The 22,873-nt window shown below is 43.2% G+C and overlaps 1 protein-coding gene across 1 annotated transcript; it reads left to right on the top strand.

Moving 5' to 3' along the window:
• Positions 1-662: 662 nt before the first annotated feature.
• On the top strand, positions 663-19,615 carry LOC130086485 (Fc receptor-like protein 5). The gene is made up of 8 exons (XM_056252575.1): positions 663-709; positions 3,223-3,258; positions 4,028-4,297; positions 11,549-11,677; positions 16,140-16,310; positions 16,397-16,678; positions 18,223-18,465; positions 19,458-19,615. Exons 1-8 carry the CDS (start codon positions 679-681, stop codon positions 19,598-19,600), a joined length of 1,305 nt encoding a protein of 434 aa, XP_056108550.1. The 5' UTR covers positions 663-678; the 3' UTR covers positions 19,601-19,615.
• The last annotated feature ends 3,258 nt before the right edge of the window (positions 19,616-22,873 follow it).

Here is a 22,873-nt window from a genome sequence, read left to right as displayed (position 1 = left end):
GCAAACTCTCCCAGCGTTAGGCTTGTATTCCCTGCAGGTTCAGTCTCACATTCACTCAAATCATGATCTATCACAATATTCAAATCTATTTTTATATTTCAAAATCTCTTTCTATTGTTTCTATGATAAAAACTACTAGTTTGTTCACTCTAATTCAACTTTTCGCTCCTCTTCCATGATCGCACTCGCTGCTGCTGCTTCCTCTTCTTCTTCTCTAGGATTAATGGCGGGTCGCAACCAGCTTTGTTCAGGTGCATACCACCACCTACTGTACCGAAGTGTGTAATTTCAAGGTTTTAGTACTTGGTATTTAATAATAAAAAAAAAATAAATAAAAAAAAAAAACTATATGAAACTGCTGCTTCCTCTCCAAGGAACATTGCATCATCTCCCTATTCTGCTGACTCCACTGAGGCGGGCTAACTCTCATTCGTCTATTTAGACCAATCATTGTCTTATTAGATTAAACCACTCTTTTCTTTTTTTTTTTTACTAAATTCTAATTTATGTATTCTTCTTATTTTTTTTCTCTTCACAGATATTTAATAAAATAACCGGTCATATGTTCATGAGTGTTAGTCTCTTTCTTTTCTTTACTTCAGCAAGATCTCTTTAGTGTGACCTGGGTTACACACTACTATCTGCTTTTGTTTTTACTTCTGTCATTAGTCAGTCAGTATGAAGCTCTGTCAACTTCCTCTTCTGCTCTGTGAGTATTTTTTTTCTCTGTGTGTATTCTTTCTCGGTATGTCAGTGGATTTCACATTACATTATATTTATTATGACAGACACCTTTATCCAACATGAAACTTCACTAAGGCGCGGGATTACAAAATTTCTTCCAGAATAAATGGACTGATGTCGGTTACATGTATGTCCTGTGTTTCCCCCTGCTTAGTGTTTTTGGTTTAGTCCTGTCAGTTTTCCCGCTCCTCGTTAGTGTTCAGTTCATTCACCTGTGTTTAGTTAATTTGCCAGCTGTGCTTTGTTTCCCTAATCCGTTCTCTGTGTATTTAAACTGTGTTCTCCCTCACTCCTTGTCTGTTCTCATTTATGTAAAGTGTGGTTCCTGAGTTCTTTGTAATAAATTCCTCTTCTCCTCTTGCTCCCTGGTTACCACGTAGGCCTACCATTACAATGTCATTTAGACGCAATGCAGCACTTAAATTTTTTTTTTTCTCATGTTGAAATTTTTAGCATCTTTTCAATGTTCAATTTATTTACTTTCAATTTGGTCCTGTGGTTGACAGTAATTGCAGATGCATTTATCTCGGCAGTGATGTCAACATTCAGTTGCTTATACATTGGTTAAAATGGTGCATTTTTTTTTTGCACTTTTTGGTAACGCTTTAGATTACAGCCCGGAAAGTACTGTGTAATTAAAGCAATTTTACAGCGTAACCTTCGGTAATTATAGTGTACCTACATTGTACTTACAATATAAGTATAAGAGAACAATATTTTAAGTTTGGGGAATAAAGGGGTAACAACCAGGAGAATTAAAAAAATATTTATACTGTAAGTATTAAGGGTAACTTATTCTACTATTATGATATAACAATCTTACATTTGGGATCAATTTAGCAAGAACATCTACTGCGTACCTTTTTGAAATAATGGTGAACCAGTACATACTGTATGGGCTTTATAAATGCATAGATGTACCCTGTAATTTTTAAAATGTAATCTTTTTAACAAAAGTGCACTGAAAACGAAAACTATTGCAACTTTTGCTTAAATATTGTGGAAAGATACTCTTGTTTCATGTAGCTTGTTACCCCCTTGTTCGATGTAGTTACAGGGTAAGTGTGACATTGCGGGCTGTAAATTAAAGTGGTGCTTTTTACCCCCTTGTTCCATGTAGTTACAGGGTAACAATAAAAATGTATACACACAATCTTATATCACTGACTCGGAAACCTTTATTTATTATAGAAGCACCACTTACCCTGTAACCACATGAAACAAGATATATTTCCCAGTATTTAAAAAAATTGCAATAGTCTTAGCTTTTCTTGCCTTGAAACATGTTAGCCCAACTTAAACATCTGCACTTTTACTATCATAAAATAAATAAATAAAAGTATAAATGCATAGGTATGTACCCTGTAATTTAAAAAAAGCCTATACAGTATGTATTGGTATACAATTATTACAAAAAGGTAAGCAATGTGTATGTTCTCGCTAAATTGCTCCCAAATGTAAGATTGTTGTATCATAATAGTAGAATAAGTTACCCTTAGTTCTATAATACTTACAGTATAAATATTTTTTTAATTCTCCTGGTTGTTACCCCTTTATTCCCCAAACTTTACATATTGTTCCCTTATAAGTATAATGCAAGTACTTTATAGGTACACTATAATTACTGAAAGTTACTCTGTAAATTCCTCTTAATTACACAGTACTTTCCGGGCTGTAATCTAAAGCGTTACCCACTTTTTTGAGAAGTTCCTTAAAACGTTATTCCTTTAAAAGAAATTTCTTTGTAAGAAATGGTGAGCAAATAAATCTATGTTGGCCTAAAACTAAAATGATTAAGACTGAAATAGTTACACTAAATTAAAAAGCCCAGCCTTGTAGTAAAATGCATAAGCACATTTTATAAATATATATATATATATATATAAAAAAAATAAAATAAAATATATATATATATATAAAAAAATATATATATATATATATATATATATAAATCTTTTTTTCTTTTTTTCCTTATCTTTAATGCACAAAACAAGGTACAGTGATATCAATAGACCTACTGTATAGATGAAATAATGTGTATGAAGAAAAACAACATGTAAAACATAACCAAGTTATCAACAGTTTTGCAATTTAGGTTTAATTCATAAAGTGCTAGATAAAGTTATGTTGTTTTATTGCATTAAGTGTTTGCACTTGATGTGAATGGGACACGGAGTTGTGTAAATAGGCATTAAGAGTGTTTCATTCCTCTGTTTGTGATCAGAATGTTGGCATGAAGTTCCCTAAACAGTTTTCTCTGCAATGGCAAAATATGTAAAAAAAAAAAAAAAAAAAAATCAACATCTGCACTCATACAGATAACTTTAGCTCTACAAAGTAGACAAACCTCACCAGAAATAAGTACATTTGAGTGTGTTTCACAAGCATAGGCACATAGGCTACAGTTATAAAATGTCTGATGTATATATAAAAAAGATCAGCACACACTGTAATAAGTTTATTTCTTTGTGTTTTTAGTGCTGATTTCAAACATCCACTCTGGACACACTGAAGGTGATTATATTTGATTTATATATTTCATCAACACTAACTGTTTCAAGCCAGCTGAAAAATATTAGTGTTACATTTGTAGGACTAAATACACAATTGCCTATTTAACAACGTTGCCTTTTTAACATCGTCAGTCTGTTATTCACAAATATTGTGTTTATTGCTGAGTCTTGAGATCGAACAGATGATTCCCGTTTCTGTCTAATGTGATAACTGTTTTTCACAACCACTGTCGTTTTTCATGCCCGCCCACTAGCGTTTTACAGCCTAACAAAGTTGACGTGTCATGAAAAAATTGTAAGTCACGATGCATGCATCTCTGTAACACTTTTTTTACTATAAAAAAAAGAAAAGGGTTTAGTTCTCATTGGTTTGGTGACTACGGAGCCCCCCTACCACTTTGTCAAAAAAATTAATTATAACTATCTTGTGTCCTCAAGATAGTAACTCGTGGCCTCAAGATAGTAACTTATGGCCTCAAGTTATACTATCTTGAGGCCACGAGATAGTTATAATTGATTTTTTTGACAAAGTGGGACTAGGGGGTGTCTGTTCAGTAGGTGACAGAAACACCTACTGGTCAGAAACAATAGTATGCTAGTTTATCTAACATCAACATTTTTTTTAACAAAAACTGCTGCAGCAACACCTAGGTGGAGAACAACACTAAAGTCTAACCTGGTTTAGCAACTATATTTTGCAATCAAGAAACCATATTCATACATTAAAAAACAGTACATTGTTTTCATTGTGAATTGTTATCGTTTTACAGAAATACCAAAACCCAAAGTGACCATTAAACCTGATCATCCTGTATTCAGAGGAGAGACAGTCACTCTCAGATGTGACATTTATGATGGAGTCCCTAGCTGGCGGTACAACTGGTATAAAGGACATTCATCCATGGTTTTCAGTGAACTACAGGAACACACGTTCAGGTCTGTTAATGAGTCTGACGCAGGAAAATACTCCTGTAATGGGACAGAGACTGAAGGATCACGCAGATCACAACGCAGCGATGAAGTTACACTGACAGTATCAGGTGAGTTTGAGCATATCTTCATAAACACTGTAGTGTTGATAAATGTTATATCATAGTTGATAAATGCTATAGCCCTTTAAAGGGGGTGTTACATGGGAAGGTGGGTGTGGTCGGTGTGAACCAGAGTGCAGGGGTTGCAGGAGTGTAATGCAAGAAGGAGAGCAATAAAAAACAAGGAACACGTTCGGCTAAATCTAGTCTGCATTGTGTCCGTTATTGATAAATCTACATGGTGTCAGAAGCGGTCGAACATGGCACAATGTTTCAGCCGTTTTGATCCGCTAATCTTCGACGATCACATTGCTGACAACTGGAGCAAATTCGAAAAAGAATGGAGCATATACTGCAATGCTGTATATCGAAAAAGATGCAGGCGTACACTCTGCTGAATTTAGCGGGCCCCGACGCGGTGGAGAAATCCGAGGCTTTCACGTTTGCAGAGGGAGAGAACAGAGAAGATCCCGACGTATTACTGAAAAAGTTTGCAGAACTCTGCTTGCCCACAAAGAACATTATAATGGACAGACAAGTCTTCAACACGACTAATCAAAAACCTGGTGAGTCCATTCAGTCGTATGTTTCTACCTTAAAGTTACTCGCAAAAAAATGCGACTTTGGAACTTTAAATGACGAGCTAATCCGTGACCGCAGTTTGCGGGATTGAAAGTGATGGCGTGCGGAAACAGCTGCTCCGCGAAAAAAATCTGACGTTGGACTCTGCAGTTAATATATGCCTGTTATATGAGCAATCTGAAAAGAGCACAAAAGAACTGAAACACGAGACTGAAGTTTGTGCAATACACGATCGCTGCATCAATTGCGACAGATATCACGTCCCTGATAAACTCAAGTGCTCTGCTTTTAATAAACAGTGCAACAACTGTGGAAAATGGAACCATTTTGCAAAATGCTGTAGATCAACTCCATCATACAAAACGGCACCACAGTCACAAACTCGTGACTACCATCCTAAACGAACTACTGCACAATTCAGAAACCATAAGCCTAATCGGGTGAATGAATTAGGCACGAATCTGGATGCCCCTGAGGACACTTTCTATTGTGAGACAGTGGATGATGTTTCGCAGAAAGGTTAAATATTCACAACAGCGCAACTGACACACGGATTTGGCAAATTGAAACTGAAGGTGGACACAGGTGCCAAATGCAACGTTATATCTGCCCACCAGTTACACCTCATCGCACCCTCAGCTCACATAAACACCACTGAAAAAGTTAATCTCGTTGCATATGGTGGGCAAACCATCAATACTGAGGACACAACGATGCTAGATTGTGAACAAGGCCAACTAAAATTCCATGTTGTAAATCGCAATGTGAGACCACTACTAGGATTGCAAGACAGTATAGCTATGGGTCGGATACAGTTAGGACCACATGTGCATGCAGTACAAAACCAAGAACCAGAGGTACAAGAGTTCAGTGATCTATTTGACACCACAGTGCTTGGCAAACTGCCTGTTGTTTATCACATGCGATTAGACATGTCAATAGCGCCCTCTGTCTGTGCACCTAAGAAAGTGCCCATAGCAATGAAGGGGAAAGTCATGGCAGAGCTTGAGAGAATGACTACATTGGGTGTAATCACCCCTGAAATCGACGCCACTGAATGGGTGTCTGCCATGGTTGCTGCCAAAAAGAAAGATGGCTCTGTAAGAATCTGCATAGATCCAGTGCATCTCAACAAGGCACTCTTAAGGCCCCACCATCCACTGAAAACCATTGAGCAGGTCATCGCTGACATGCCGGGTGCCAAGGTTTTCAGTATCCTCGACGCAAAATGTGGATTTTGGCAAATCCCCTTAGACGAGGCATCTTCGAAGCTGACCACATTCATGACGCCTTTTGGCAGGTACAGATTCCTGCGCATGCCTAACGGAATTTCCACTGGCAGTGAAGTGTTCCAGCGATCCATGGAGCAGCTTTTTGATGCACAACCATGTCAAATTGTGGTAGATGACATACTAGTCTGGGGCTGCACACTACAGGAACATGATGAGCGACTGAAACAGGTACTCCACAAAATCCGCAGCTGTAACATGAAATTGAACCCCGATAAGTGCAAATTTCATGTCACCTCAGTTTCTTATATAGGCCATCTCCTGACTGCTCATGGCGTCAAACCCGACGCCGACAAGACCACAGCTATCCGCCAAATGCCAAAACCTGAGGACAAACAGGCCTTACAACGGTTTCTTGGTATGACCAACTACTTATCAAAATTCATTCCACACTATAGTGACATTACAGCCCCTCTACGTGAACTGTTGAAGCAGGATGTGGAATGGTCGTGGCATGAGCTGCAGGATGCCGCTTTCCAAAAGCTGAAGCACGCTGTATCCAGTCCCCCAGTTCTGCAATACTTTGTTGTCACCAAACTTGTCATCCTTTCAGCTGACGCATCCCAACATGGACTGGGCGCTGTGTGTCTTCAGCAGGGCGCTCCTGTTGCATTTGGTTCACGCACCCTAACACCAACTGAATCTCGGTATGCCCAAATCGAGAAAGAAATGTTAGCATTTGCAACTAAGAAGTTTCATGACTTCATTTATGGCCGACCCGTCACCGTGGAAACAGATCACCAGCCTCTCATCACAATCTTAAAAAGGCCGCTACACAACGCCTCAGCACGTCTTCAAAGTATGATGCTCAAGCTCCAACGTTACAGTCTAAACGGGATCTACAAACGGGGCAAGGAACTCTTTGTCGCTGATGCCCTATGACGTGCTCATCTCCCCTCCACTGACCCTCCCCTTTCGGATGACCTGCTAGAGGTAATGACACTCCAAGTTCTCTCATCACAGCGGACAGAGGAACTCCGAACTGTTGTAAAATCTGATCCCACATGCTAAAGACTTGTTAACATGATTATGCATGGCTGGCCAAACTCCTTCAAAGACCTCTCACATGATCTCCGCCCATTCTTTTCCATGAGAGAGGAATTTGTTGTTGAAGATGGACTGATTTTTCGAGGACAGAGACTCCTGATACCACCATCGCTACAAAGTTACTATGTGACTCAGCTACATCAGGGCCATCCAGGTCTGGCGACCACAAAACGCAGGGCAAAAGAAACAATGTACTGGCCTACGATGTATGATGATATCGAGAGAGCAATCTCTCATTGTGCTCCTTGTAACGCCCTTAGACCCCATCAATCACATGAACCGATGCAACCACACAATGTTCCTGATCTTCCCTGGATGTTCACTGCGGCAGACGTATTTGAATGGCATGGAAAAATGCATTTGGTTCTAGTGGACTCATTCTCTGGTTGGTTTGAGCTTGACCATCTACCTGACATGAGAAGTGTCACTGTAATTGCGAAACTTAAGAGACACTTCGCCGTCCATGGCATTCCTCAGACGCTCATGACAGACAATGCACGGCAGTTTGTATGTGGCGAATTATCTGGTTTTGCACATGCATGGGACTTTGAGCACATTCGGAGTAGCCCATATTACCCACAATCCAACGGGCTTGCAGAACGTGCAGTGCGGTCCGCCAAGCATCTGCTTGAGAAATGCCATAGAGAGCTCAGTGACATTCAGGCTGCTCTACTCCACCTGCGTAACCTTTCAGGCGCTGACCTGCCATCACCTGCCCAACTGCTCCTCTCTAGACGGACGAGAACTTTTCTTCCTGAGCTGAAAGACAGACTGATGCCCTCTGTATGCAGCAACGTCCAGGCAGCTCTTACCAGAAGGAGAAAGGAAAGCAAAGCATACTATGACCGCAATGCCCATACCCTTCCACCCCTACAACGGGGTCAGACAGTAAGGATGCAGACGGCTCGCGGTTTCGACAAACTGGCAGGTTGTACAGGGCCATGCTGCTCAACCTAACAGCTATGTGGTGACCTCTCAGGGCAGACAATACGTAAGAAATCGACGTCTGCTTCTCGGTGTTCAAGAGCCTGCGCCCACTGATTGTTCAGAAGATGATTACAGGCCACTTCCACCAGTGTCGCCTCTTACAAACCTCTCGTCATCTACAGTGCTACCATCTCAGAGCGAAGCACCTGCCACTGATGTTGTCGCTGAAACTGCCCAACCTGTAGTGACTCGTTCAGGGAGAGTTAAGCCTAGTTCACACTACAGGATTATAAGCCCGATTTAAGCCCGATTTGCAAATCGTTGAGCTCGCCGACAGGTCAGGGTGTTATCGCGTGCAAATCGCGGGGGATTAGCGGACGATGGACGCTCGCCAATCTGTTAGTATGAAAGAGCCAACAACGCATCAAAGACGCTCGCTGACGCCTCGCAGACGCGTCGCCGAGCCCAGAAAAATATCTAGCATGCTAGATATCCAGAGCTGTCGCCCGACTCAACCTCAGTGAGCTACAGCCAATCAGAGCAAGGCATGGGTTGCTCCAATCAGAGCAAGGCATGGGTTTTCGTCTTCTTCGCTGGGTATTAGCGCGCGTGATGTTTCGCGTCATTTCCGGTTCGTTTTATCGCGTGATTTTTTGTGACAAAACGTGGTTTGTAGACAAGATTGAATCGTTGGGTGACAGAGTTGTTGTCAACTCGTGTAGTGCGTTACCTCCTGTTGCGGATCAATCACGTTGTGTCGTGTGGTGTGAACAGCTCAACAACTTGAACACTCCTGATTTCACAGAGAGCAAGTCATGTAGTGTGAACCGCACAGTTCAGCCCGACGTTTTAAAATCATGTAGTGTGAACTAGGGATGGGACGAAATATCGTTTGACAAAATATCGCGATACAAAACGTGACGAAACGCATCGAGGTCGAAAAAAAATGGATCGCGAAATAAAGATAGATGGCACTGCTGCATGATTTGCGTAGTATATAAATAATTTAGTGTATTATATGTGTGTGTGTATGTATATGGGGCAGACATACAGTCTATGGTGGCAGGCTGGCAGCACCATCTGCTGATCAAGCAGGGTAAAACTAAATGAAAAAAAAATTATATCCGTGGAACGGTGCGGTACGTCATCACGTCAAGACAGCGCATGTTGCAACAACAACACTGCAGTCTACAGCGAGCTAACAAATATTAGCATCAGTACCAACTGCCTTGCCCCCAAACAGCCGACCATGGAGTCAAATGTATATATATATACCGTAAAACTTCAAATAATAGCCCGGGCTTTTATTTTCCCAAATCGTCGAACTGCACCGGCTTGTATTCGAGACAGGCGTCTATATGAGACCGGCCTTTATAATTTAGTGTTGAGATGTTGTTCTTTGAGTCTAAGTAAGCCTAGAGTCTCTAATCTCTTAAAATCTCCAAATGCTCCACGTGAAACTGCGGTCTTCCGACCTTTTACTATCGTGTCAATTGATTTTGATTAATATGCGCGAGGGAGAGAGAGCAAGACAGCGCTCGTTTTGTTTGAAGACGTGACCCCTCATTTACACTGCACACGTCTGCGGCGCATTACGGCTGCGACACGGCTACCGAGCTGATCGCGGCCATTCTAGTCAATGCTTGTGTTTACACCGGCCGCAAAGCGGCGCGTTTCAGAAGCTGCTCTCCGCGCCGCTTCGCTAAATATAGGCGCCTAGTTTATTTTTGACGGACGCCGCGTCCAAGCCGCACCGTAAATACAAAATAAAAGTAAAAAAACACTGTCAATTTCATAATAAACACCCTGTGCAGAATCCCAATTGTATTGCACACCAATATATCCTTGGTAAAATCCAGAGACTGTAGGTAGACACACAAAAATCAAGAAAAACCACGCCGGACAGGCAAATCACGTGGTCTCGCGCATCCAGTCGCTTCGCGTCTGAAATGCTCCTGGTGTGAGTTGGCACTGTGTGAAGGACGGAATAAAACCGTAATGCGCCGCAGACGTATGCAGTGTAAATGAGGGGTGAGAGTGCGCGCGCGCGGCCGGGGCGCTCTCTCTCTCTCTCTCTCTCTAGCCTTGTTTATACTCGACGCGTCCGCAAGAGCGCGAAGGTGCGCGCGGCAAAAATGACGTCATTGCGGTGTGGGCGGTCGTGCGCGTTGGGTGCGCAAGACCCCATTTCGCCTGGCGGTGTGCACGGCACTTTTTGTAACATCGCGCGCGGCGCCGCATCCGAAGATGAACGACTTCGAGCCGAATCTGGCCGAACTGGTGCGTCTGCATCAGCATGTTTATGATCCTTCTATATACAGAGACATTTGCATTGATGGGCGACCATAAAAGCCTCTCATTTTGTGAATAGGAACACATTTGCATTAAGCACCCAGTTTGCACTTGTCTAAAGTAACTGCTTACTTTTACAAAATAAGCCTACAATAGCAGAAGTAAGCCCTGCTGATGAAATTAAGGTTTAAACACTCTTCAATAAGGCTTCAGTTGTTTAGTTTACATGCAGTGAAAGTACAATAAACCTACTGCATTTAATACTCTTTTTATTGAATAAACGGCAAACTACTTCTTCACTGCTGATTCCTGGTGGTTTAGAAGAGAATTACTCCGAGTCGCCCCCTGTCGTTTCACAGAATAGCACAACGGCGAGCGCGTCAAGTATAAACGCCTCGTCCGTTTGGAGAGGTGCGCGCGCAGTCAGCGGAGACTCGCGCTCTTGCGGACGCGTCGAGTATAAACAAGGCTTCTCTCTCTCTGCTCGTTATGCGCCCTGTCATTGTCAAGCGCAGCAGTCAATTTATTCTACATCACTCGCCGATCAAAAAAGGCTTTGCAGGGACACACATTTGCTTTGGCGGCCAAAGCAAATGAATAAGTTGATGTTATACAGTAATAGTTTTTTCTTTTTTTTTCTTTTATGATATCGTATCGTGACGTATCGTATCGTGACCCTGGCATATGGAGGTGCATCGTATCGTGAGTTTAAGTGTATCGTCCCATCCCTAGTGTGAACTAGGCTTTAGCCATCCTAACCCACGTTATCAGGATGTAACTGGTTAAATATGCCCGTCACATTTGTTACAGTGTTACATGTTATACTGCTTATTCACATGTTCAGTTGGTGAGTGTTAGCTTAAGGGAAGGGATGTAGTGTTGATAAATGTTATATCATAGTTAATAAATGCTATAGCCCTTTAAGGGTGGTGTTACATGGGAAGGTGGGTGTGGTCGGTGTGAACCAGAGTGCAGGGGTTGCACGAGTGTAATGCAAGAAGGAGAGCAATAAAAAACAAGGAACACGTTTGGCTAAATCTAGTCTGCATTGTGTCAGTTATTGATAAATCTACAAACATACACCAGTTTAACATGTTATTAATGAGCGATGTCTCGATTTCAGTTCCCAGAGCAGTTTTAAGTGTTTCTCCTCAGAAGTGGTTGACTGAAGGAGATCCAGTGACTCTGATCTGTGAGGTTAACGGCTCCGCTACAGGCTGGACATTCAGCTGGTTCACTAAAACTGTCTCAGGTCAGTTTTAATGTGCTTCATCTGATAACATCTAAATTAACTGGGTTTATTCAAGTCAATCAACCTGACTAAGGATTGCATCAATGACATTCTACCCCAAACTCTTGCAATTGGCTAATAGTGCCAGTGTTTACACTTCCCTTGGAAATCAACCTACAAATGACTTATATGCTAGGAGACAGAACTGTAACATTTACAGAAGTCGTCTCAGGTTACAAATGTAACCTTTGTTCCCTGAGAACAGGGAACGAGACAATACGTCATCGACGTTATGGGGAACGCCTCAGGCGTGACAGGTGTCTGAAATCACTATCAAATCACGTCAATCACATTGACCGGCGACAGCCCGTGAATCATTAGCGTGAATGATTAACGTGCGACCTGGAAGTATATAAGGGCGCCTTGCAAACATGACAAATCACCTTATCGTCTGAAGGGACTGTACGGCAGGCAAGCCCCGAGGCATGGCAGGGAGACGTATTGTCTCGTTCCCTGTTCTCAGGGAACAAAGGTTACATTTGTAACCTGAGACGTTCCCTTTCGAAGGGAACTCAACAATACGTCATCGACGTTATGGGGAACGATATACCCACGCCGCCATGCTGAGGGGAGTGCATGCCCTCAGGCAGTGACAACTGTCCGAACCAGCAAATTCAAATGAAATGCTAGAACCACTCACCCTCAGGTCACACTGGGCTGTCAGTGACAGCATTCCCTACGGTCATAGCCCAAGCTATAAGCCTAACAGGAAAACCTCCATAAACATAGTTAAATGAAAGCCTACCTGGGCCTGCTCAAAGGCCTAGGACCACAACTTCAATTAGAAGGGGCCCCTTCTAGGGAATGTGGCTAGGGAATCCGAAGGAACCCCAGCCAGTCACTATTCAGGGGAACGTACTCACCCCGATATGCCACCAGGACGGCCTGACCTGGCGTCAGATACATAGACACTTAGTCTGGCCACTTCCTGTCTGTCCGAAGACAGAGCCTCTGGAAAAAAGCCTTAAGTAAGGCATCCAACCCGAGGGACTGCGACGCTGGCAGTGAACCACTCGGCCCGGATCTCAGAGACGGGATATCCCGGAGAGTATGACTCAGCATAGTGCTTTATGACCCTTGCTAGCGAGGGGAGTTTCTCTACTCGATCCATGGATCAACCCAGTGTTTGCAAACACTGAGGAGGCCTGTGAAGGCCTAATGGCTGATCTAACCGGGAGGCCTCACGAGAGGCCTACGACCGTCTGACCAGACTCAGGAAGCCGCATGCTCATAGAGACCCTCAGTGAGGGGAGCACAAGGTCTGCCTGGTAGGCAAACCAGGCTGTAGGCAGGAAAGGTTCCAGGAGGGAACAAATAGCAGAGAATAAACACTTTAGCGAGCCAGGGCGCAAGCTCGCCCTCAGCAGCTGCCTATTAAGGCTAGCTGAAACTGATAGCAAGAGGCCACTAGCTTCATAAACCCAGCACCATTAGAGAAACATTACAGGGAGGCCCGGAGAGGCCTACTACCTGATAACCACAGTATGTGGGGAGCTCACCTTCAGGGAGGCCTGGTGAGGCCTGCTACCTTACAACCACAGTATGTGGGGAGCTCACCTTCAGGGAGGCCTGGTGAGGCCTGCTACCTTACAACCACAGTATGTGGGGAGCTCACCTTCAGGGAGGCCTGGTGAGGCCTACTACCTGATTGCTACAGTCTGTGGGAACTCACCTTCAGGGAGGCCTGGTAAGGCCTACTACCTGATAGCAACAGTATGTGGTCACCTACAGGGAGGCCTAGAGAGGCCTACTACCTGATAGCGATAGTACGTGGGGAACTCACCCTCAGGGAGGCCTGGTGAGGCCTGCTACCTGATAATCACAGCATGTGGGAACTCGTTTTCAGGGAGGCCTAGTGAGGCCTACTACCTGACAGCCATAATATCTGGGAGCTTTTTACTGCTACCCGATAGTAAGCCAGGCTAGCTGTCCAGTTGCCCGTCCTTGGGCTTGTCTCTTCAGGGAGGCCTGGTGAGGCCTACTCCTGATAACCATCTTAAGTGGGAATTCACCTTCAGGGAGGCCTGAGGGGCCTACCACCTGATAGCAACTGGTAGCTGAGTCCGGGTGACAGTTCCAAGGTGGCCTGCTAAGGCCAGTCAGCTGGGGACTCGCCTATCAGGGAGGCCTGGTTGGGCCTACTAGCTGACAGCAAGTCAATTCTGCTACAAAGGAACACTGTTGGGAACCATACCACACCAAGGAACTATTGGGCCCACCCACAGGAGGCCTAGTACGGCTAGCTACCTGTAGCAGCTATAAAGTATGTCCCACAATGTTGGGACTCACCTCAGAGGAAGCCTGTTTAAGGCCTACTACCCACCGGTGAGTCAACTGCCCGAACCACCAAAGCCAACCATTTCTCTCGAGAAGTGGCCTACAGCGCCCTTTTTCTTTTTAGCGAAAGACGGCCTAACCCTGCTCAAAAGGACTTATATACCACGGAGGCCTAACTGAGGCCTACCATGTCCTTATAAACCATCCTCTGCACCACGCTGCATTACTGTAGTCACCCTAGAATGCAAAGAAGGGGGCGGGCCTTGGCCTAACGACTCCCATGGGAGGAGGCTGATTATACAGGGATGCCAAAACCTACATTCACAAAGTGAAGGGTCAGAGGAAGAAATGCTAATTTTAGCAGAACGCCTCTAATATCCCTGGCACAGCCTAGGCCAGCTACAGAGGCGGCCCTGGTGAGGGCCAACCTGTAAGCATAGATCTATCTGAGGGCTCAGAGGAGCCACAGCCTACTAAAGAATATAGTCTGTATTATTCCATACAAAGGGCTGCAGAACGCTCAACCTAATGAAAACTCAACAGAGCTCAAGGGGCGAAATACTCAGAAAAGTCAAAACGGTCCCATGGGCCGGACATAAGATCTATCTGAAGCTCTAGCGTCAGTCAACACTCTAAGTAAACATTCTATCAGAGAGAGACCAACTACTCTACCCAGAGGTGGCTAGTAGCCCGAAGGCTAACATAGTTATCATTCTGGCCACCTAACGGGGAACTTCAGGGCCCTAATAATCCAATAAAGTTACCTTACCTTTATTACCTTGACATGACCCCATAACTCTTTATACAGGGAACGAGGTCTGTAAAGAGAAATATGTTATTTTTTATCACAAAAAATATACTCCTTGAAAAGACCAGCAGCTCACCTGCGGCGTGCAAAGTGAAAACTCACCAGACAGTTCTTCATGAACATGGGGTCTACCACCTTTACATACCTGAAAGAGGCACTCTCACTAACCAAGCCGAGGCGGGCCATCAGAACATTGTTCTAACCATGAGCCCAGCCTCAGGCCTGATGTAAGAAGCGCCTGGGGAGTTGGGGAAGAGAGGAAAAGGCAAAGATATAATCACGCCCTCAGGAAAGATGATCCAAGACCAACGCAACGTGCGTTTGTGCCGGATCACCTCCCTCAGATCCCTCTTCCCATCCACGCATACCCACGCTCTCCTATCCTCTCAACATCAGCGAGCTAGCCCGCTGATGTTGGTGGATACAGGCAGAGTATGGGTTCTTCCATGTCCTCTCGATCTCAGTATGAGATCGGGAAGAAATGAAAGGCTCACCTGAGCTGGTGGTTCTATGACCGGGGAAAAACCGCTCTCATCGCGAGCGATTTCTCCCCCAACGAGCAGCCACGGCAGCTGCAGCCTGCCCGCGGCGCGTTCTATAATACCAACCAGCTCAGCATACACGGGCCAGGGTGGCTGAGAAGATACAGGAAAATATTTGATTATTTCCACCCTCATCAGCCATCTCCTGTTTGTCCGGGAGAGCGCTTGCTGCCGGACTAAGTTTTCCCTTTTTTTTTTAAACTTCATCCAATTGCAGCTTCTCATCAGCCGCCGCATCGTCTGAGAGGATTACACCCCTCTCAAGGCGGTCGGCGAGCTTCAGCTGTGACATCCAGACTCTGAACCCTCTTCTCTCGAGGGACAGGCGCGATCACAATTTGTACAGGCAGTTCCCTCGAGAACCGCCTGTGCGCGTCTTCCTTCCCAGACAAAAAATGCACAGTTCACGTGTGTCACCCGGCTACAAATATCTTGGGCACGGGTCTGCACACTTCTGAAAGCATTTCATAATTACCTGATTTTCAAAGCAGTTACAGACAAAACAGTCCCTGAAGACGAAAAGATGATTTGTCATGTTTGCAAGGCGCCCTTATATACTTCCAGGTCGCACGTTAATCATTCACGCTAATGATTCACGGGCTGTCGCCGGTCAATGTGATTGACGTGATTTGATAGTGATTTCAGACACCTGTCACGCCTGAGGCGTTCCCCATAACGTCGATGACGTATTGTTGAGTTCCCTTCGAAAGGGAACATATTAGCTTTTAAAGGTCAGATTAGCTAGAAATTCAAATACATCTTTAAGATGACATCCTAACATTCTCACTTTATACAGGGAGCAGGAATGATTATGAGCTCCTCTCAGACAGCAGCAGAGGAGCTGGAGGAAAATACACGGTCAGTTCTGCTGCTCTAAAACACACTGGAGTTTATGTGTGCAGAGCAGAGAGAGATAAACCACCCACATACACAACCTACAGCAACACACAACCACTGTGGGTCACTGGTGAGTATTTGTCATTTTTGAAAAAGAGAGTTTTGAAGCTCAAATTGAACACTGTAACCAAATTATAGCTGTAATTGTCTTGTCAGGTGTTTCTCCTCCAGTGTCTCTGATCATCAGTCCCAGCAGAACTCAACACTTCAGTTCTGTCTCTCTTTCTCTGAGCTGTGAGGACCAGAGTAACTCTGATGGATGGACAGTGAGAAGATACACAGACAGCGGGCGGCTGGAAGATTGCTCATCATCAGTGTGGGGATCACAAACGGGATCTAAATGTACAATCAGAACCACTGACCCACTAGACACTGGAGTTTACTGGTGTCAGTCTGAATCTGGAGAGAACTATCACCATGTTAATATCACTATACACAGTGAGTCTTTATTTATGTATTTATTAATTTCACTGGTATGTTACAAACAATGCAAAAGCAGATTGGTGCAGGAAGCATTAGATCAGGGATCTTCAACCTTTTGAAGTTTTGTCTAAAATAACTATATGTAAAAATAACTGTGTGTGTGTGTATTGACGTAATTTATTACAATTAAATCTATTATAATAATAAATGTTGTTATACAGTCAATATTAGAGCTGATACTTTTTAGGCACCGACCAAATTGCCTCGATACCATCGAGTATCAAAAAATTTCTTGTCATTCTGTACCAAATTTCAATGCCTAAGGGGTAAGTCAGTGAGTCCATAAGCATGCAGCATGATTGGCTGTGACCAGAGCTGTTGTGAGGCATCAAGGAAAAACACTTTTTTACGCCGGTTACGCTCAGAGACGTGGCTCACACATGTGGCTGTAGTGTGTAAGCGTCCCAACCCCCATCGATGTAAAAGATGTGGAAAAGATCAAAAGTGTGGCTACATTTCACCGGACTCGATGCCAACAGCGCGCGGTGAAATATTTGCGACAAGATAATTGCTGCCAAGACCAACAACATGACAAATGAAGCACTTGACAGTGAACAGAATAAACTGAGAGCACAAAGTTGCTCTGTCTTCGACTACAAGTAGAACTGGAGCATGTCACAAATTAACCGAAACTCGGCATAAAGGCTACTTGCCTCACAGACAGGAGACATAGTTATAAAGCTTGAAATGTCTACTTTTAAATGAACCAATTTGAACGAAAACAAATACTCTCTGATTATGTAATCCAAATGAAAGGTGAATTTCTCTCTATAGGCATGCACGTTCACTATACTGCAGAGATGACGAGTCAGCAACGTCAACCTCATCTTTGCAGCCAACACTCACTACTTTATTAATAAACATTATTATTATTAAACAATTAAATGTCTCCTTGTCCTTGCTATATTTTCCTGACACATTCATAATCATTAGGCTACTTTTGCCAGTTCTTTGCGGCAAGCTTTCTGCGTGCACTATATACTCCACCCCCCAGTGGCCTATATGAGTCTTTGAGTCTGAAAAACGGAAAAAATAAACCAGTTTTTTAGATTTCATAAAATTGGTATCGAAAAAATGATTGTTCAGTCAAATTCAATTTTAGTCTAAATCAAATTTAGAGATGTTTAAATGGGGCTGATATGATCATATTTCTAGGATCTAGTAAGGGAGCTCCTAAATCCTGTGTGACATCTATCCAACAAAGCATTATGATAATCCAGTATTGAGGTCATGAGCTAATTAATTCGTTTTTCACCATTAGACAGCATATGTCATAGTTTGGCGAAAAAAAGACTGTTAACACTGTCAATAGGATTATCAAAAGAAACGTTGCTATCAAACATAACACCAAAGTTTTTAACTTTAGAAGACAATGTAACCATTTGGTCCAATAAATATATGAGGAAATGTGTCACTCGTCAGCAAAACAGTGAAAGCTTCCCAACACAGTCAGCTATTCTGATATTTGCAAATATTGCATGTCTCCTGTGTTTCTATAGTTGGTGTGATTCTGGAGAGTCCGGTTCATCCTGTGACTGAAGGAGATAATCTGACTCTACACTGTGTTTATCCATATGCAAGCCCACCAAAACTCAGAGCTGATTTCTATAAAGATGGATCACTCATCCAGAAACAAACTACAGAGATGATCATCCCTACTGTCTCAAAGTCTCATGAGGGTTTCTACTACTGCAAACACCCAGAGAGTGGAGAGTCTCCCAAGAGCTGGATCTCAGTCAGAGGTGAATCAGTGCATTTACATGATGCATAATGCTATTATTGTCAGGACCCGGTCACGAACTCAGGTCTCCGGTGTGAGAAACAGTCACTTAGCAAAACTGAGCCACTAGTTGTCAGCAGAACCCAGAAGATGAGGCAGACACAGCAGTACTAGAGACGGTGTTTTAATAATGTAAAAAGTAAAGATCTTCAGACAAAAAAAATATAAATCCACAATGTCAAAAGGTATTCCAAGAAAAAAAAAGGTAATCCACCAAGTCAAAGGGTAAATCCACAAGGTAAGAAGGTACAGCAGAAAAAAGCCTAAAAAAATAATCTCAGAAAATAAATGAGTACCACAAGAGAATCCAACTGGAGCCAAAAACGTTCACAACTTCACTGAGGCTGGGTGCTAACATTCAAACACAGAGCAAAGAAGTAAGGAAAACTAAGGGTTTAAATACATACAAGGGAAACGAGGCACATGGTGCAAACAATAACTGGATCAGACAAAAGGCACCATGGGGGCCTCTAGTGGTCAAAACCGGAAAAACAGCCGAATGCTGACAATTACAGTAGCTATAATGAGATTTTGGCAATATTGTGAATAAACTTTACCTCATGGACGCAATACTTCGATAAAACTGATGTGATTAAGCTCATAATCGTAGTAACCATATTCACATTAAACTATGCGGCGTATGAATTTTAAATTTAATGTGCGTAGATTAAAACAATGGCCAGTAACATGCACACTGTATGTCTGCATATCTGAGTGTGGTATAATAACAATACTTATTAGTGAATAATGAATCAGAATCAGAATAATGAAAATTGCATGTAAACTGGAGTGAAGAATTCTGCTCATGTCATGTAAATATCTTACCGCGATTAAGACCTTACTCTGATTATTAGAAATAATCACATTATTGGTGCACATGTAAACGTAGTCACTGAAACTGTGAGCTGATTTATTTCTTCAAATGCCCTCATTCAGATATAGCGCATGATAAAGTGTGTGTGTGTGTCTCTTTTTCAGGGTCTAAGATCTCTGTCCTCCACATACTCAGTTCTGTACTGGCAGCTTGTCCATATCTGCTAGTGACAGTCGTGCTGATTTACAAATGCTGCAGAATGAGAGGTAAAACATATGACTGATTTATTAGAAATCATAATCAACATTATATTTAATTGGCCAATTGTGACTGCTGTATTTTGCTTGCTCACTGGAGGTACTGTCTGTGACAATCACTATACAAATCTGTCCTTGAGCATACCTTTGCTAAGAAATGAATACAGTGAAAGATGATGGACAATCCTAGACTAAGTAAAAATGTTTTGTGTTTATTTAACAGTTATATCTGTTGAAGAAGAAGAAACTTCTATCTGATATTAAACCAAGAAAACTTCCATGCTTCCTGGAATCACTCAATATCTCATTCACAAGCTTGGGCAGAGCGTGCTTACTGTAAAGAAAACGCATTTTTAACTGTTCATGTTTCTTATTTAAAAATAAAGAACTAATGCTGATTAAAAAAAATAAAAAAATCTGGAGCTGTTTGTTGTTAATTCTTGCAATGTGTTACTTGTACAGTCAGATCAAAATAACTATAACCAATGTCATCTACATCAATTATTACAGTTAGCAAATGCAGATAAAAGGAATACTCTCACATTTTAATCAATTCCTGACCATGCATTTATTTCTATTCAAAGCCAATGACTTCACATGTGAATGTTTTTTTTTTTTTTTTTTTTTGGTTCTGAGCAGAACCTAAGGTTGTTCATTATGAACGCTTAAAGTATTGGCCCATGTGAAAGTAACCAGCACTCACTTTCACAGGCACTGGTCAAGATGTAGATAAAAGGACAGACAGCTATACACCACTTTGTCAGGGTCTCCTATATGTTCCACAGCCCTTCTTAAGGCTGATTTATACTTCTGCGTCGGACCTATACGCCGGAGCCTCTACGCTGTAGACTACGCTGTCAGGAACCGCTGGAAATAACAGGACCCAAGCGCAGAGATGAGCAGTGAATGGTGATTTATTGACAATAGGATGTGACAATGTGTAACAGTTGCACAGTCCAGAGACAGCCCACAACAGAGGTCCAGACAGGAGACCCGGGCACAGGATTGAGCAGCCCAGTAACCAGCAGTCAGTGCAGTCTCAGGATGGGCAGGACAGGACTCAACTCGAACACACAGACACATAATACAGGAGAGACAAGAGCAAAACACTAAAACATTAGAGAAGTACAAGGCATGGCAAACACTGTAGTTAAGTAACTGAAAAACTAAACTCTTACATATAAGAGAGGAAAACTAACAAATCACTAAAGTAAATAACTAAAGTAAAACTAGTCTACAACAGGAGAAAGCTAGGTATTAAATAAGTGAAAACCCAGGCTAAAACATAAATCAAAGAGAAAAGCAAAGTAACAAACTAACTCTATAAATCTAAGACAGAACCAATCAAAAACTAGAATAGCTCAAGTACAAGAAAGGGAAGTTAGTCTAAGATAACCCAAAGCAAAAGCTGCAAGGATACAAGCTACAGAGAGAGCTTTGGACAATCACACCTGGTTATGCCATGAGAAGGGTCTAGAATATGAACACAAAACAACGATCCAGCAAAGACAAGCAACAAGGAAGCACAATATAAAGGGAGTGGAGCAAACAAGGACCAGGTGAAGACAATTAGTGAATGACAACTAGACAAGGACTAAACGAGGGGGCGTGGTAAGTTGAAACTAGGAGGCAAGACAAAAGGAGCACATGGCCAACATAAACAAAGAGAAAGCCATGTGCTCAAGCACAAAACAAACATGGAAACATTAAACAAAGATACAAGAGACAAAGCTGCCAGGGCAGAACCCTGACAGTACCCTCCCCCCAACGGACGCCTCCAGGCATCCAACCTAGATAAGAGAGTCCAGGGAGGCACCGACACAGCAGGGGACCAAGGGGGTACCAAATGGGAGGGTAGAGGAATTGTCAGATTTGAGGGTCCACAGTGGCCAGAAAACACAGGTGAAGAGATGGGGAGGGTGGGGATGGGTCTAGGGGCATATCCCGGCATGGCAGAGACAAATGTAGTAGGCGTGGTGGAAAAGCCATGAAAGCCCGATCGTGCTGAAGGTGGAGCTACGGGTATCTGAGTGGTGCAGTATCTACCAGTGCCAGCCAACGGGATAGATGAGGGACAAAACTTTGGTGGTGGCAGGGCACCACCTCTGACTTGAGGAATATGATGAGCATGGGTAACTTTAGAGCTGGGGGGAAGCTCAGGAACTAACTCTTGACGGGAGAGGAACTTAGGGATGAATTCAGGAGCGATGACTGCACTGACAGGGAAGGTGAATTTCTCAATAACTGACTCTGGAATGCCCTCGGGAACATCAAAGGCAGGCTTGGAAGGCCCCTTCTGGGCTACTGAAGTGGATTCTGGAAGGCCCTTGGGTGCTGCATAATTATATTCAGGAGCGTCCTGAGGGAGTGACTCGGGAATGCCCTTAGGGGTTGCTGGAAGAGACTCAGGAACATCTTTGTGTGCTGCAGAATCAAATTCAGAAACGCAAGACAAAAGGAGCACATGGCCAACATAAACAAAGACATACGCGTTGGTTTTAATTTATACTTCTGCGTCGTTATCCGCGTTGATGCACGCAGAGGGAACATGTGAAACCCGAGGGAGCGGTTCAGACCAATCACAGCGCTTGCGTCCGCGTAGTTACATTTTTGGAGAGGTGCACGTCAGGGTACGCCGAAGGTTACACGCGCTACACACAGCCTACGACGTAGCTTCGGCGGGAGGTCGACGCAGAAGTATAAATTGGGCTTTACACCAAGGTTGTTACTGTGTGAAACCATAATAGATTTTCATTTAACTTTGGCTGCCATTTAACATTAAATGTTTAATTTCATGTGAGGTATGTTAGAGCACATGTTAAGTATGATCGAGTGACTCTGCTTCAACTAGGAGAACTGAGTTATAGAGGTCATTTTGAAACAAATGTTCTCAACTCCTTCTCGGAGCTACATCTCCATGCTGGAGTGACGCCAGGCCAGGCCACAACGGGGACTTTCTGGCACCGGGAGGCTGACACGGAAGCGTGGTAGTCGAGGAGGAGGGGGACAAAGACTCCGCCGACTGGTTAGCAAAGGCCGGCGTTATACTAAGCACAGTGTATAGGCCGGCGTTATACTAAGCACAGTGTACATTCCTCCTGCGGCTAACGAGTATAATGCACTTAAAGAACTGCACGATATGATCAGGAGGCACGAAAACTCATATCCAGATGCTGCTATAGTGATCTTAGGAGATTTTAATCATTGTGACCTCCGAAAAACTATTCCCAGATTTAATCAGTTTGTTAACTTATAGCACTTTGGATAAATGCTACAGCAATATTAGAAGTGCTTATACT

The sequence above is a fragment of the Rhinichthys klamathensis genome, unplaced genomic scaffold (assembly GCF_029890125.1).
Source record: "Rhinichthys klamathensis goyatoka isolate OS25496 unplaced genomic scaffold, OSU_Roscu_1.1 h1tg000004l_1, whole genome shotgun sequence".
In the NCBI taxonomy this organism is placed as follows: Eukaryota; Metazoa; Chordata; class Actinopteri; order Cypriniformes; family Leuciscidae; genus Rhinichthys; species Rhinichthys klamathensis.
This window is presented reverse-complemented; position numbering and strand designations above follow the sequence as displayed.

What these genes read in the sequence shown, in the direction of transcription:
- LOC130086485 (XM_056252575.1), top strand. Translation starts at nt 679, where the DNA reads ATGAAGCTCTGTCAACTTCCTCTTCTGCTCT. An exon ending in TCAACTTCCTCTTCTGCTCT is followed by an intron (nt 710 to 3,222) that starts GTGAGTATTTTT and finishes TTGTGTTTTTAG; the next exon opens with TGCTGATTTCAAACATCCAC. An exon ending in GAGCTGGATCTCAGTCAGAG is followed by an intron (nt 18,466 to 19,457) that starts GTGAATCAGTGC and finishes CGCATGATAAAG; the next exon opens with TGTGTGTGTGTGTCTCTTTT.